At 52.0% G+C, this 15,499-nt stretch overlaps 1 protein-coding gene across 1 annotated transcript in view; it reads right to left on the bottom strand.

Moving 5' to 3' along the window:
* The window catches only part of ZNF516 (zinc finger protein 516), a 122,036-nt gene that overhangs the window by 70,676 nt on the left and 35,861 nt on the right, over positions 1-15,499 (bottom strand). The window contains exon 2 of the mRNA XM_040479518.1: positions 1-1,589. Within this exon, the coding sequence (XP_040335452.1) occupies positions 1-1,412 (1,412 nt within the window). The 5' untranslated portion in view covers positions 1,413-1,589. The remainder of the gene's footprint in view (positions 1,590-15,499) is intronic.

The following is a 15,499-nucleotide window of genomic DNA, read 5'->3' as shown; positions in this document are numbered from 1 at the left end:
GGGTCCCCGGGCGCGCCCGCCCGCTTGCGCGGGGGCCCCTGCGCGCCCGCCTCGGGCTCGCGCTTGCGCTTCTCCTGGCTCACCAGGATGTACTCGCGCCGCTCCTTGTCGAAGGCCACGTCCCCGGCCAGCGCCTCGTCCCACGCGCCGTACTTGAGGTACTCGGCCGGCTCGGCCACCTTGCCCCGGGTGGCCAGCTGCCAGGCCTGGTAGCTGTTGACCGGGTCCAGCTCGGCCACGCGCCGCCCGGCCTGCCCGCGGGCGGGCGCGCCGGCCACCGTGGGCCGCAGGTTCAGGCACTGAAGGAAGAGCTGCTGGGAGTCCGGGGGGCCGCCCTGCACCACGGCGCCCTCCCCGGCCGGAGCCCGCGTCCGACCGGCCTCCACCCGGCGGTGGATGGCGTTGTGAGCGTTCAAGCTGTCCAGGTTTGTAAACAGGTTCCCGCACTTGGTGCAGACTTCGTAGAGGGACAGGCCAGCCACGATCATCTCCTCCTGCACCACGTTGTTGATGGTGGCGACGGGGTCCAGCTCGCTCCTGGGCTTGTTCTTGCTCCCCGTCTTGGGGCCGTGCGCCTTCATGTGGTTCTTGAGGAACCACGGCTCTTTGAATCTCCGGCCACAGATGTGGCAGCCGTGGTCGAAGGAGCCTCTGTGCTTCTTCATGTGAGCCTTCAGGAACCAGGTCTGGCTGAAGGCCTGGCCGCACACCTCGCAGGGGAACTCCCCGGGGGTCAGCTCGGGCTTGCCGGGCTCCGCGTCCGCCTCGGCACCGCTGGGCACCTGCGCGGTGATGTGGTCCTTCTCGATGTGGCTCAGCAGGGACTCCTCCCGGAGGGTCACGTAGCTGCACAGCCGGCAGCGGAAGGGCTTGTGAGCCTGGTGCACGTGGTTCTCCAGGTCCTTCCTGTGCTCAAACTTGCACTTGCAGAAGGAGCACTGGGCTGCGGCCTGGCCCTCCCCCGGGGCGCCCGCGGCGCCCTCGGCCTCCTTCTTGCTGCTCCTCAGCAGGATCTTGCTGTTGTCCACCTGGGTGGCCCCGTTCAGGATCCTGTTGCAGGCGGAGGTGCTCTTCGTGGGGCTGGTGCACCCATCCAGGCCCTCAGACACCCGCAGCTCGCCAGCCTCCGGCTCGTGGCCCTGGACCAGCGTGCCTGTGCGGTGGCTGCGAATGTGGATCTTCAGGTTGCCCTTCTGCGAGGCCCTGTGGTCACAGTAGGGACACTTGTAGGGCTTCTCCCCCGTGTGCTTGCGCATGTGCTGTGAGAGGGAGCTCTGGAAGGGGAAGCTTTTGCCACAGATGCAGCAGCTGTGGCTCATGGCCTTGTCCCCGTCCACTTCGGGGCTCCTGCTGGCCCTGCCGGGGCTCGAGCCCCTCCTCAGCTCCACCTCGGCCTCTCGGCTGCGATCCATCTCCGCGACAGGGGCTCCCCGGCAGGGGCGGGCACGGCTTTCTGTCGCACAGGCCTGCCAGACGCCGTCTTATCTCTCCATTTTCCGACGGGGCCTTGGCTTCCCGGCTGCGGAGACGCACCTCCCAGGACGACGTGCGTCTCCTACCTGGAAAGCATGGCGGGCGGCAGAGAGCACCTGCAACACAAGAGACACGGAGATCTTAGGAACACGGTTTCCCACGTGAGCAGGGACCCAGTAACATCCTCGGGGAGCGACGGGCAGGCTCCTTAAAGATATCAATCCAGTCCAGGTTAAAGGAGACGCCAACAGAAATTCAAATCCATGTACAAGCAGCTGCTTTGCTCTCAAAGACCAAAAGTTTAAAAAAAAAATTTTTTTTTTTTTGAGATTTATTTTTGAGAGAGACCGAGTATGAGCAGGGGAGGGGCAGAGAGAGAGGGAGACACAGAATCCGAAGCAGGCTCCAGGCTCCGAGCCGTCGGCACAGAGCCCGACAGGGGCCTCAAACCCATGAACCATGAGATGGTGACCTGAGCCGAAGTCGGACACTTAACCGACTGAGCCACCCAGGCGCCCCTCAAAAACCAGTAGTTAAACAACTACTGACAACGATTGTGTGCTAAATCATTAAAATAAATAATTGCTGGGGTGCCTGGGTGGCTCAGTCGGTTAAGCGTCCGACTCTGGGTTTTAGCTCAGGTCATGATCTCACAGTTTCGTGAGTTCAAGTCCCACGTCGGGGTCTGTGCTGACGGTGTGGAGCTTGTTTAGAGCTTGTTTGGGATTCATTCTCTCTCTCTCTGCCTCTCCCCCACTCTCACTGTCTCAGTCTCTCTCAAAATAGGTAAATAAACCAAAAAAAAATAAATAAATAAAACTTAATAAATACTTGTAAATGACTTCACGCTAAAATAATTTTCTCCAGAAGATACCAGATCTTTAAAGAGAGACTCAGGTGCATGAAGCTGTAGGCAGTGTGAGAAACACAGACCACAGACCCAAGCAGGGTGGGCAGGAATGGGGGCCCAGGGGAGAGGACCAGGGAGGAGGGTTAGAAAGGACCCAGAGGCACAGCTGGTGCCCAGGACAAGTGAGCCGCAAAGGCAGTTCACACCTACACGTACCGTTGTGTTCAGATGTTAGGGAAACGAGTCTTCAGCTAAGAGCACAGGTGATTTAGCGAGAGAGAGGCGACCAGGGGCAGAAGCAGAACCCTGAGCTCACACAAGGTCTGTGCTCAGGACCAGACACTTCCTGGTGCGCCTGGGCGTGAGACCACCGCCTCCCAGATAAAGCCCAAACCCTACGGCCCCTTCCCCTTCCTGTCCTGTCCTTGTCCTCCTGCACCATTACCCCACCCCGATCCGAAAAGGCACCCTGGGCTCTGGCTGCAGGACTAAGTCCCAGTCCCGGTACAGAGTACCCTCCAGACCCCGGGAGTCATGCAGCAACCCCCCCCCCCCGCCCGCCCCCGCCCACTTCACCAGAGGTCAGCCTGCCACAGTGCCTTCCCTCGGAGGCTGGGTCTGCCTCTCTCTGGCGACTGACAGCGGGTGTCACGCCGGGCCTCACTGTCCTGTCCACGGCCAGCGCACCCTCCAGAGGGTGAGCCGCTCCTCTAGGTGCCTGGGTGTTTCCAGCACTCTGTGCACAAGCCAAGGCCAACCAGACAAGGGAGGTGCCCGGTGCCATGCCCGCCACCTGCACTGCAGGAAAGCCAACCCGAATGCCACAGCAAAGCAGAGAGCGCACACCAGAGAGCAATCGTCTGCGGCAAAAACAGGAATTTCCATCTGACTTGTGATAGGGAGAATAAACAGTGAGCCAGTTATAAAGGATGTGAGGGAGGGCGTCTTCCAGGATCCTACTCTGATGGCTTCGAAAGGGAGGCAGGGCCACAGCTCCGGTGGGATGTGGTCTTTCCATCCCTCTTACCTCTAGTCACAAGTAATGGAGATCAGGATTCTGAGGGTCTCCCTGTGGAGCGGGGAGGGGCCGGGGGACTCCAGACTTGCACCAAGAGGCACCCGGATGGGCAGATTTGCTTTAAAACCAGCCAGGGCACGTATAAAGGAAGCCATGTTTTTACAAACCGACAACCTCATACGCACGACGAACCCGTGTTACAACATTTACGAAATACGAAGAAGTTGTAGGTTTCTGGTTCTCAGCGAACGTACTGATAGACATGTTTTGCTCACAAATGCAAGGCTGTCTCCCAACAGACCCTGGGGCAGTGACCCCTCGTCTGCTCTGGGTGGTCCAGCCTGCCACGTTTTCACCAGACCAACAGACGAGGGGAGTGTCTCCGGAAGGTGCCACCACTATGGCTTCTGAGCACCTTACACCATCTCACCACAAGGGTGTGTGGATGCTGCCCACGCTGGCCGCCTTCTGAACAGACAACACAGCTCCTGCCTTCTCCGACAGCTCCTCCCAGAGATCCTGAGGAGAAATCTTATTTGGAATATGTATTCCAAAACATCTTTTCCAAGCCCCATGCCACTGAGTTTCCCAGGCACCTCAGCAGAAACCCATGCAGTGAGAGTAGCAAAGTCTGAAAAGAGGCAGGAAGCAGAGCCGGGCACAGGTACCCTTTCCTCTTTATACTAACAGGTGCACAGAGCTCCTCTTGTTGAGAAAGAGCCCAAAAACATCAATGAGTCCAGTAATGTAAAGAAATAAAAGCTCCCCCTAAAATTGGGCAAGCGAGGCTAACAAGAATTCTTAATGACCACTTAAGCTAATTTAACTCATTTTCTCAAGCTGTTTGGGTCCTGGCACAAGTTTTATATGGCCGTAGGGTATTTACGAGTTTATAAGGCAAACGATGTGTGCGCATCTCCTCCTATCCCAAGGTTTCTTTTATCTGCCCCCCCAAAATGTTGAGTATGATAAAATATACAAAAGTAGGAGTCAAACACACTATTCATAACTACCTCAGTGACCTAATCTCGGTATAAGGATCTTATGAGTTTAAAGAATCATAAAAGAAATAACTTTACAGAGAAAAAAAAACACACTGGAATTTAGGGGTTCTGAAATAATTTTACAGACTCCACTGGACCTCTCGGCTGGTTAACGAAGAGTATTCAACGTCAGACAGTTCTCCAGCCCAAGGGGATCAAACAGCCGAAAACCAGCCACAGCGACAAGGTTCGGGGAGTGCTGGTGCTCAACCACACTCAAGGATCACGGGAGGCAACTAACAAATGCACCTGGAAATAAAAGTGCACTTTTTTCCAAGTGAGAAGACCGCTTCGGGTCATCAGAGATGCACGCTCCGTGGACGGTTTGTTCCTTCCTTCTCTGCCACCATGTGCTCAGCACCCCCAGGAGCCGTTGAGAGTCAATGCTTCCAAAGCCAGGGGGGCAGCTCCGGGGGCCTCTACCCCAGCCCCAGCCACGAGTGTCGCAGAGTGGACCCTGGGGGCCCCGGCCGCCCACTAGCCAGCCAGGTGGCTCACGGGGGCGACCCTCACAGCGCAGGATCCACCCGTCACATCTCAGGAGCTGAGAGTCACCGGAGCCCCTGGCGAGCGCCTTCCTCACATCCCTGCCACCGTCCATGAAGAAGCACCTGCCCAGGGCGGCCCGGCCGACGGCCTGCCCTACAGGGCACAGGAGGCCAGCAGGTGTGCGCGCAGCCCCGTCCGCCGCAGGGTGGGTGGGAGGCACCGGCCCCGGGGGTCCGGGCTGTGGGAGCCTCCGGTGGGGCAGCCAGGCTGCTGGTCCCACGGGCGCGGCCGCACTTCCCTCTCCGTCCATCGGGGGCCTCAGTCCTCTGCACATCGAGCCAGGCTGCCATCTTTGCTGGCGGAGAAAGCCAGGGTCCCTCTTCACTGCCTTGATGCACAGAGTCTGAGTCCCCAGCACCCCCGACGCCAGCCGGAGCCTGGACGCCGCCCCTCGAGAGCCCCAACGCCAGAGAACACGGCGTCCTCACGCGCGCTTCCTCCAAAACCAGCTTAAAAGCTGCCCCCAAAGCCAACAGGGCCCTGCAAGGAAGGACACTCACGGGGCCCCGGCCACCAGCAAAACAAGCCCTTCTTTCTCTTTTGTTTTCCGCCTCTTCTGTGCCCACCCCCACCCTTCACAAGCCAGCCCCGCCGTAAATCCCGAGGGAGCTGCACGGGGCGCACTTTTAAAGAACTTCAGGATATGCCCGGGCAGAAAATACATCCATGTGGAAAGCGGGGAAGTAACGCTCTGACAGTAGTAACTATTTAAGCCCCAAACGCCACTATCTTGAGGAAATCGTTAACATCAACAAAACTGGCTCCACTTGAAAAAGCTCCACTCGGTGGCCCTCTTCCTGACGAAGAAGCCAAGTTTCTTGCAAACCTTTAAAGGAACAGTCACAAAGCGACTCTCTTCCCCATCGGCCGCCAAATCAACAGATCTTTGGGATACTCTTTTCGGCCGCGGGCAAAAACTGCTATTTAAGCCAGGGTCGTCCCTTCTTTTCCAAAAAAGAGCAAGAATGCCGTCACCAGAGCTCTCATCTTAAAAATGCACCCCTGGGGGCACCTGGGTGGCGCAGTCGGTTAAGCGTCCGACTTCAGCCAGGTCACGATCTCGCGGTCCGGGAGTTCGAGCCCCACGTCGGGCTCTGGGCTGATGGCTCAGAGCCTGGAGCCTGTTTCCGATTCTGTGTCTCCCTCTCTCTCTGCCCCTCCCCCGTTCATGCTCTGTCTCTCTCTATCCCAAAAATAAATAAACGTTGAAAAAAAAAAAAAAAAAAGAAAAGAAAATGCACCCCTGGCAGCGGCCCCCCGTTTGGCCCCTTCCGGCCAAACACGTCCTGGTAGTGAGCTGCCCGTCTCACTCTCGCAGACACTCGAGCACACACCGAATGGGATCTGACGTTCTCACTGCTCCACGACACCGCGTTAACCCCAAGACACCTCGTGTTACAACACGTGTAGATAAACGCGAGCTCTTTACGCAGACCAGAGCAACTAAAGTCTTCCAGCAACGCGGACACGAAGAGGGAAGGGGCGGAGGTGACAGCAGACACACGTATGTGCTTTGGCGGACATAGGACAACATGTCGGCCCACACGCGTGCACAAACCGCGGCCCCGTTGGAACACATCCTTCGCCCATAACGAATCAGTTCTGTCATCGTATTACAAACTTTTTCCAAGGCTGTCACTGGGAACTTGCCAGACGAGAGTGTAATTTAATTGTTTATGCACAAAAATGGCTTGCTGATTAGGGTTTTAAAATAGATTTCCAACGGATCGCTCACTGCGTGTGCGTTTCTCTGCAGAACAGTGTGAAGCCACTCTTTAAAAATGCCTCATGTGTTTTTTGAAATGTCATTTTGTAGAAGTGGAATCGCATTTATTAAAAAAAAAAAAAACAGACAGGTAAGGGTAAAATGTTTATGTAAGAAAATAAAATTGGGTATTCATAACACAAAAACGCACGGTAACGGAGATGGGGAAGGATTTAAGAGGACAATGCACAGAAGTTGCGAAAATAAAACGGGCAGCAATCACGTAAGTGAACCACGAGGCCTAAACACACAGCCGGACGGAGGGCCGCCGCACCTCACACTCTGTGGGCCTGCACAGCACGGCTGAGATGAAGTGACTTTCTCAACATGCTCACACTCGCTGCGTCTGGGATAAATTTACTCTGTGGGCAAACGTTTCAACGAATAAATCTGTCCTCAAGTGAGGGTCCCGGGAAGCACATGTCACACCTGAGACAATGCAGGAAAGGGGCTTCGGGGAGCAAGCGGGAGCCCCAGGCCGAGAACCTGGGGTTAAGTCCCCCCACCGTGCAGTGACTCACGAAAGAGCGAGCCCTGCACACCTGCAGCCGGAAGGGGAAGAGAATCTAGAAGAATCCAGAAGAATCTAGAAGCACCCCCATGCACCCTGCAGTCTCCGCCAGAGTCCCTCCCGGTCAACGGGGTCTGAGAGGTGCCAGGCCGCTCGCGGGAGCCTCACGTCTCAAAGACAAGAAACAGGTGCAGGCTCGAGAAACCCAGAAGTCGGAAACACACGGAAAACCATGTAGTGGCAGGGCACCCGCAGGGGAGGTAGTTGCTTCCGGAAGGACGGGGAGTGATGCAAGGACCCGCGTGGACAAGAGCAGGCGCGGTATTCCAGGGAAGTCGAGGCCCCTTCCGGGACGCAGGGGTGCAGCAGAACTCTAGAGCCGAGCACGACCCCCCACTGGCGGGGATCCAACCATGAAACCCGATGGGGTCGCCCCGGGCGCCAGCCCCCTCCTCACCAACACCCAGTGACATCCCCGGAGTCCTGCCGGCTGCGCGTTCGATTCCCTCCTGAATCCACACACCCCTCCAACCCGAGCCCAAGTCCACATCCCAGATGCAGACCCGCGCCCTGCACAGCACTCATGCTCTCACAGAGGCCCAAATTCTCGGACGGGGACCACAGGGGCCTGAGCATCCGTGTCACCAGACGCATGTCCCCGGGACGCCCTCTGTGACCCTGTGCTCTGTTCCCGGGCAGATGCGCACACACTTACTTCTGGGCCTCACGCATGTAGTTCCCAACCCACCTTCTCCCCTCACCTGACCCTCCCCCCTAGCTCTCTGCACGCCCCGGCCGACCCCAGCACACATTCTGACACGTTACAATTGCCGCTTCTTTAATTGGTCACTTGTGTGCTGGAGGGCATATTCTGCGAGCGTGTGCCTTCTCCCGGCTCAGTCCCCCAAGCCAGCACAGAGCCAAGCACATTTTGGGCACCACAGAGCTGTGGGAGGAATTCTAGCCCGTGAGCTTCAAGGCCAGACGACCCAAGATCAAAACCCACGTCTGCCACTCACTTGGACCTGCTGTGTGACCTTGAGGAAGTGTCTAAAAGTCTCTGCTCCCCAGTTCATTTCACTTTTTAAATATAAAGGATAATAATGATAACTATATTATAGTAACTTTGCGAGGTTTAAATTAATGCATTCTAGGTGCAACATTTAACATGTGGTAAGCGGTTAACATGTTACACATTATTATTAACAATCGTTGAATCAGTAAATGAAATGTCAGTGCAAGACCCAAAAGATACCTACTCCCTGGCAGTAACAGCATTTGGCTTAATAAATTCAAAAGGACAAAATAACAGAAGCTTAGGAAACTGAATTAGAAATCACTAGTGACCCCCACATACTCACAGTGCACTCTTATAGGTCCATTGCAAAAGGTTAATACAACTGTAAAGTCTTTCACCAGCTAGAATCATCCACAGCAGATGTGTTCAGACATATCCTAGCTCCCAAACTCTTCGTAAAAACTAAACTTTAATACAGACTAAATACTAGAGAATATTTGAGAACTGCTATTGCTTTTGTTAGGTTGGTAATACAAGAGAACATTCTCAGGTTTGAGAAATGTTGATGAAATATTTCAGAGATGGATTATGAAAAAGAGAAAGACAAAATATATCAAAATGTTAACAACTACTGGACCTACACGGTGGTGTATGTATTTTTAGCGATCTGATTTCAAAATCAGATGAAGACCCCACCAAAAAACAAAATTACAAGCCAATATTCTTGATGCACAGAGATCCAAAAATTCTCATCAAACGTGAGCAAAGTGAATTCAACAATACATTAAAAGGTGCATATACCACAATCAAGTGGGATTTATTCCAGGGATGCAAGGATGGCTCAACATCCGCAAATACGTCTGTGTGATACGCTACGCTGAGGAAACGAAGGATAAAATCCCAGGATCGGGCCACCTGGCGGCTCAGTCGGTGGGGCGTCCGACTTTGGCTCAGGTCATGATCTCGTGGTTTCTGAGTTCAAGTCCCATGTGGGGCTCTGTGCTGACAGCTCAGAGCCTGGAGCGTGTTTCAGATTCTGTGTCTCTCCCTCTCTCTCTGCCCCTCCCCTGCCTCAGGCTCTCTCTCACGTGCGCACTCTCTCTCAAAAATAAACATTTTTTTTTCAACGTTTATTTATTTTTTGGGGGACATGAATGGGGGAGGGGCAGAGAGAGAGGGAGACACAGAATCGGAAACAGGCTCTAGGCTCTGAGCCATCAGCCCAGAGCCCGACGCGGGGCTCGAACCCACGGACCGCGAGATCATGACCTGGCTGAAGTCGGACGCTTAACCGACTGCACCACCCAGGCGCCCCAAAAATAAACATTTTTTAAATCACATGATCGTTGCAATAGATGCAGAAAAAGCATTTAACAAAATTCAACATCCATTTATAATAAAAACTCAACAGAGCAGGTACAGAGAGAACATACCTCACCATAATAAAGGCCACATATAAAAAAACCCACAGCCAACAATCAGAGTTGATGGTGAAAAATTGAAAGCTTTTCTCCCAAGATCAAGAACAAGACAAAGATACTGTCACCGCCCTTATTCAATATAGGCAAGTCCTAATCAGAGCAATAACGCAAGAAAAAGGAAAAAGAAGACATCCAAATCAGAAAGGAAGAAATAAAACTCTCACTATTTGCAGAGGAGATGATATTATATACAGAAAACCCTAAAGACTCATCAAAAAAAACTATTAGAATAAATGAATTCAGTAAAGTTGAAGGATACAAAATCAATATACAGAGATCTGTGGCATCTCTATGCGCTCATAACAAACTATCAGAAAGAGAAATTAAGAAAACAATCTCATTTACAAATGCATCAAAAAGTATAAAATACCTAGGAATAAATTTAACCAAGAAAATGAAAGACCTATACACTGAAAATTACAAAGATTTAGACACAAATAAATTAAAAGATATTCTGTGCTCACGAATTATAAGAATATTGCTGGGGCGCCTGGGTGGCTCAGTCAGTTCAACGTCCGACTTTGGCTCATGATCTCACGGTTTGTGAGTTCAAGTTCCGGTTTGAGCTGACAGCTCAGAGCCTGGAGCCTGCTTTGAATTCTGTGTCTCCCTCTCTCTGTGCCCCTCCCCTGCTTGCGCTCTCTCTCCCTTTCCCAAAAAATAAATACACATCAAAAAAAAAAAAAAAAGAATATTGCTAAGATGTCCACACTACTCAAAGCAATCTAGATTCAATGTAATCCCTACTAAATTCCAATGGCATTTTTCACAGAACTAGAACAAATAATTCTAAAATTTGCATGGAACCCAAAAGACCCCAAATAGCCAAAGCACTCCTGAGAAAGCACAAAGCTGAAGGCATCACGCTCCCTGATTTCAAACTATATTATAAAGCCACGGTAATCAAAACAGTATGCCATGGGCACAAAAAGACACACACAGATCAGCGGAACAGAATTGAGAACCCAGAAAGAAACCTACATGTAGACAGACACTTAATTTACAACTAAGGGGGCACCTGGGTGGCTGGGTCAGTTAAGCGTCCAACTCTTGATTTTGGCTCATTTCGCGATTCACGAGTTCGAGCCCTGCATCAGCTGACAGAGCAGAGGCTGCTTGCGATTCTCTCTCTCCCTCTCTCCCTCTGCCTCTCCCCTGCTCGAGCTCATTCTCTCTCAAAATAAATGAATAAACATTAAAAAAAATTGTTTTTTTAATTTACAACTAAGGAGCCAAAAACATACAATGGTGAAAGCAGTGTTTCGATAAAGGTGTTGGGAAAACTGGACAGCCGCATACAAAAGAATACAACTGGACCACTCCCTTACATACACCAAATTAACTCAGAATGGATTAAAGACTCCAACATAAGACCTGAAACCATGCAACATCCTGGAAGAAGACACAGGTAGAAAGCTCCCTGACACTGGTCTTAGCGATGTGTTTGTGCCTCTGACTCCAAGGGCAGGGGAAACAAAAGAAAAACAAATGAGACGACATCAAACTAAGAAGCTTCTGCACAGTGAGGAAAACCACCATCAACACAGAAAGGCAGGGCCCCTGGGGGGCTCGGTCGGTCAAGCATCCACCTCTCGATTTCAGCTCGGGTCACGATCTCACGGTTCATGAGATCAAGCCCCTCATTGGGCTCTGCGCTGACAGCTAGCAGCCTGCTGGGGCTGCTCGATCTGTCCCTCCCCTACTTGCACACACACGCGCACGCTCTCGCTCTCTCTCAAAATAAATACACTTTTAAAAAAAAGGCGACCTGGGGCGCCTGGGTGGCGTAGTCGGTTAAGCGTCCGACTTCAGCCAGGTCGCGATCTCGCGGTCCGTGAGTTCGAGCCCCGCGTCGGGCTCTGGGCTGATGGCTCAGAGCCTGGAGCCTGTTTCCGATTCTGTGTCTCCCTCTCTCTCTGCCCCTCCCCCGTTCATGCTCTGTCTCTCTCTGTCCCAAAAATAAATAAACGTTGAAAAAAAAAAAAATTAAAAAAAAAAAAAGGCGACCTACTGACAGAAGATTTTTGCAAAGCATAAATCCAATAAGGGGTCGATATCCAAAATATATAAAGAACTCCCACAATTCAACAATGAGAACAACAAACAAACCGATTAAAAAATGGGAAGAGGATCTCAAGAGGCGTTTTTCCAAAGACACAGAGATGGTACACGAAAAGGTGCTCAATGTTGCTAATTACTAGGAGATTATAAATCAAAACCACAACGAGAAACTACCTCACGCCTGTCAGAATGGCAATTATCAAAAAGACAAGAAATAACAAATGCTGGAGGAAAGGCGACCCTTGTATTCTGTTGGTGGGAATGAAAAACAGTATGGAGATTCCTCAAGAAATTAAGAAAAGATACACGATATGGAAGCAACCTAGGTGTCCATCGATGTACAAATGGAGAAAGAAGACGTAGCATACACACACACACACACACACACACACACACACACACACACAAAGGAATACTACTCTGCCATAAAGAAGATGAAATCTTGCCATATGCGGTAACACCGATGGACCTTGAGGGCATCATGCTAAGCGAAATAAGTCCGAGAAAGACAAATACCGTATGATCCCATTCATAATGTGGAATCTAAAAAATACCCAAAGAAAACAACGTGAAAACAAACTCAGAGATACAGAGAACAGGTTGGTGGTTACTCAAGGGGGAGGGGGTGGGCAAAATGGGGGTCACTGTGCCCTGACCGATGGTGACCGGGTTTTCGGTAGCGATCACTATGTCGTACATACAGGCGTCAAATCAGAATGCTGTACACCTTATATAATGTCACATACCGACTGTACCTCCTAAAAAGGAGAGTGTTGGAATATTAGAAGCACCTCAACCCTAGCAAATAACTGTAAATGAAGCACCTCAACTCTGTTCCTGTTCGTTGCTGAGTCTACACGGGGAGTGTACAGATATTATTCTCTCAAGAATAACTCCCACTCTCCGCCCCAGTAAGTAACAGGACTGAAAGAGCTGCTCAGGGGAAGCGTGGCGGACCCCGCCCCTCCCTGCCCCTCCCTCCCCTCCCCCACTCCCGCCCCCGCCCATCCCCCTCTCCGGGGCCTGGAGGCGGCTCGGAGGGCTTCCTAAGGAATGCGGTTTGAGAAAATTACCCTTTGTTAATTCTGGTATTCAAGATTCCAAAAAACAGAAAAGTCACCTGAATCACAAACTGTTCACATGAAAAGCAGTCTTTTAAGAGAGGGCTTGCCCACAGAAACTCGGGAATCCGCCCAAAGCTGGGTCCCAGCCTTCCTGCCCAAGGCACAGGCCGGCTTTCTGGCTTCGGGCTCCCAGGATCCTTCCCACGGCTTCCGAGGCAAAAACACAGCAATGCACTTGAGGTCTCCCTCCCCTGTTTTAAACAGTCCCTTCCTAACCAGTTAAATACGACATGGCCAGTGTGGGGGGGCGGGGGGAGGGTAAGGTGAAACAGTCCGGGTTTTTACACAGCAAGCACATGCCCGAATCCACGGGAAATCTCGCCGGTTTCTGCTCTGTGGAGTAAATCAACACGAAGCAGAAGCCGGTCGGTTTGGGACCAATTTCCCCAAAAGGATCAGAGAGGATCCCATCAAAATCTCATCCCGCAAAAGGAATCCAAAGGCTGATTTGCAGACAACCTCTCGAATTTTTGAGCACTTGGCATAACAGACCAAGTGTGCAAGTGTCTGTGAACCGGTGGGAGCGCCCTGCTCGAGGGGCTGCTGGGAAACTGGAAGGGGCGCTTCCTCCTCCGAGCTGGGACTCTTCAGTGGGAGGAAGCTGCCCTGCAGCTCGTCCTGGTTCTCAAGTAACTCTCTAGCTGGGCACGTTCTCAGTTCTGGTTCGTTAATGAGCCGTATCACGCCAGCAAAGGGGAGGTTTGCTCTCCCCAGCGCCGCCGTGGGGTCACTCGTCCTGTCCCCTCCGGGTCACCCTCTGGGGCAGCCGGGGCTTCCGGGAGGCGGGACCGGCGAGCGGCTGCAGCCGAATCTGTGAAATCCCAAGAAGCGGCCAGGCCGGGAAGATGCCCTTACAAAGAAAACAGCTCACAGCACACAGGACGCCCGGGATATTTACGGGAGTGGTGTGGCTCCAAGAGGCAAGTCATAAAATCAAAAGAACGAGTCTCCGGCCCGGCCTGGCGGCGCCCTTCTGAAGGCGAGTCCCCCCCGAGCGGTGGGTCCTGCCCGCGGCTGCAGGGACAGCCCAGAAACACAGGCCCCTGGTGGGTGCTGGGCCCGGTCTGCTCAACATACAGCCTGTTTGTTCGCCTGCAGACAATGAAATGGGCTTTACTAGTTACACTGTAGAATTATGAGCCATGAATTAAAATACATCATTAACATCCTGCACAAGCTTATCTACTGCTGAGACAAAAAGCCTATTCTTTGAACAAATGGGGAGAAATTCCCTGACAACAATGAGGAGTCCCTCTCCGCACACACCAATCTGCCCGAGATTAACAATCCCAGGCTTATAGTCCCCGGCCCCGGGCCCGAGCCGCCCCATGAAATGATGCATTCACGGCTGGACAGTAAGGACCCAGGCCTCACAGGGCCTGGAGGCCGCCTCGCACAGGCCAATCAATAATCCATTATGAGCAAACCACATTTCCACTCTAATAAGAAGAAATGAATAAAAGGCCACCAGAATCAGCGGCATTCACAAGAAACCCCACCCCACCTCCCCCACTAGGGAAAAAGGGCACAGACCCACTATCGCAGGGTGTAAGGAACACACAACTGCCCACGGGCAGGCCCTCCTTCCGAACAGCCAAGAACAATGTGCTCAGACATTTCTGCCGAAAGCACTCATTTTAAAGGTAAGTCTCAGATATGCTTTGTTCGGAACACGAGACTGGGGGGGGGAGGTGGGGGAATAAACCATCAACACGACAGTGAGGAAATCCCATTTTTCTGAACAGAGGTTCCCTTTGAATTGTCCTGCACCCCCAGACAGAGCAAGAGCCAAGCACAGGAGTCCCCAGATGTAACGATCCGTCCATACTAAGGTTCTACTACGCAAACGCCACGATTTTCCGCCAGACGCCCTTCAATTCCGTGGCTCAGATCACGGCCGTGGCGTCATCATTCCGTTTACAGCAAAAACGCCCGCGTGACCTAAATGCGATTCTGCAAGTAGGCTACCTTTTATGAAGTTGTTTACCACGGCCTGTCAAACGCCCAAATAAATTCCAGAAAAGACAGACACCATCTTCACCTCCAGACGGAAGGTCGAGACGGGAGAACATTTACTAACAGCAACGACCGTGTATACCAACATATTTCCAAAAGAAAATAATAAATCAACATCGGTATAAACGCTGCCCGTATGGTCCTTTTCCTAAAATAGAAAGATGGGGAGTCAAGTCTGACCTTAACGCGGGCACGAAACACGCATATGAATACACAATGTAATTATTGATTACGCTCAGGAGAGTCCACAAATAACCAGCGAGGATGTGGGAATTCTCCTTCCCCGGCCATTAATAACCGATCCAGAAAAATCCAAAGTAGTCATGGAGACTTTAATAAAGAGGCATCCACGTGAAAACAGGCAGGGGCTGGATTTTTTTAATATCAAAAGGGAAGAAGCATCTTTTCACTTGTTTTCTCCTTTGCTTCTCCAAACGAATGCATAGCTGCGGCTGGCTCTTCACTATTTCCGAGGAAATAGGTTATTTCCAAGGACCCCACGTAGTGACTTTATCAATCTATTTGTCCCTAAAAAAGTGAACTTCTCAAAACTGAAAAAGAAAAAAAGGAAAGAGAAAGAAAGAAAGAAA

Source organism: Herpailurus yagouaroundi, unplaced genomic scaffold, assembly GCF_014898765.1.
Source record: "Herpailurus yagouaroundi ecotype Mexico unplaced genomic scaffold, PumYag 142, whole genome shotgun sequence".
In the NCBI taxonomy this organism is placed as follows: domain Eukaryota; kingdom Metazoa; phylum Chordata; class Mammalia; order Carnivora; family Felidae; genus Herpailurus; species Herpailurus yagouaroundi.
This window is presented reverse-complemented; position numbering and strand designations above follow the sequence as displayed.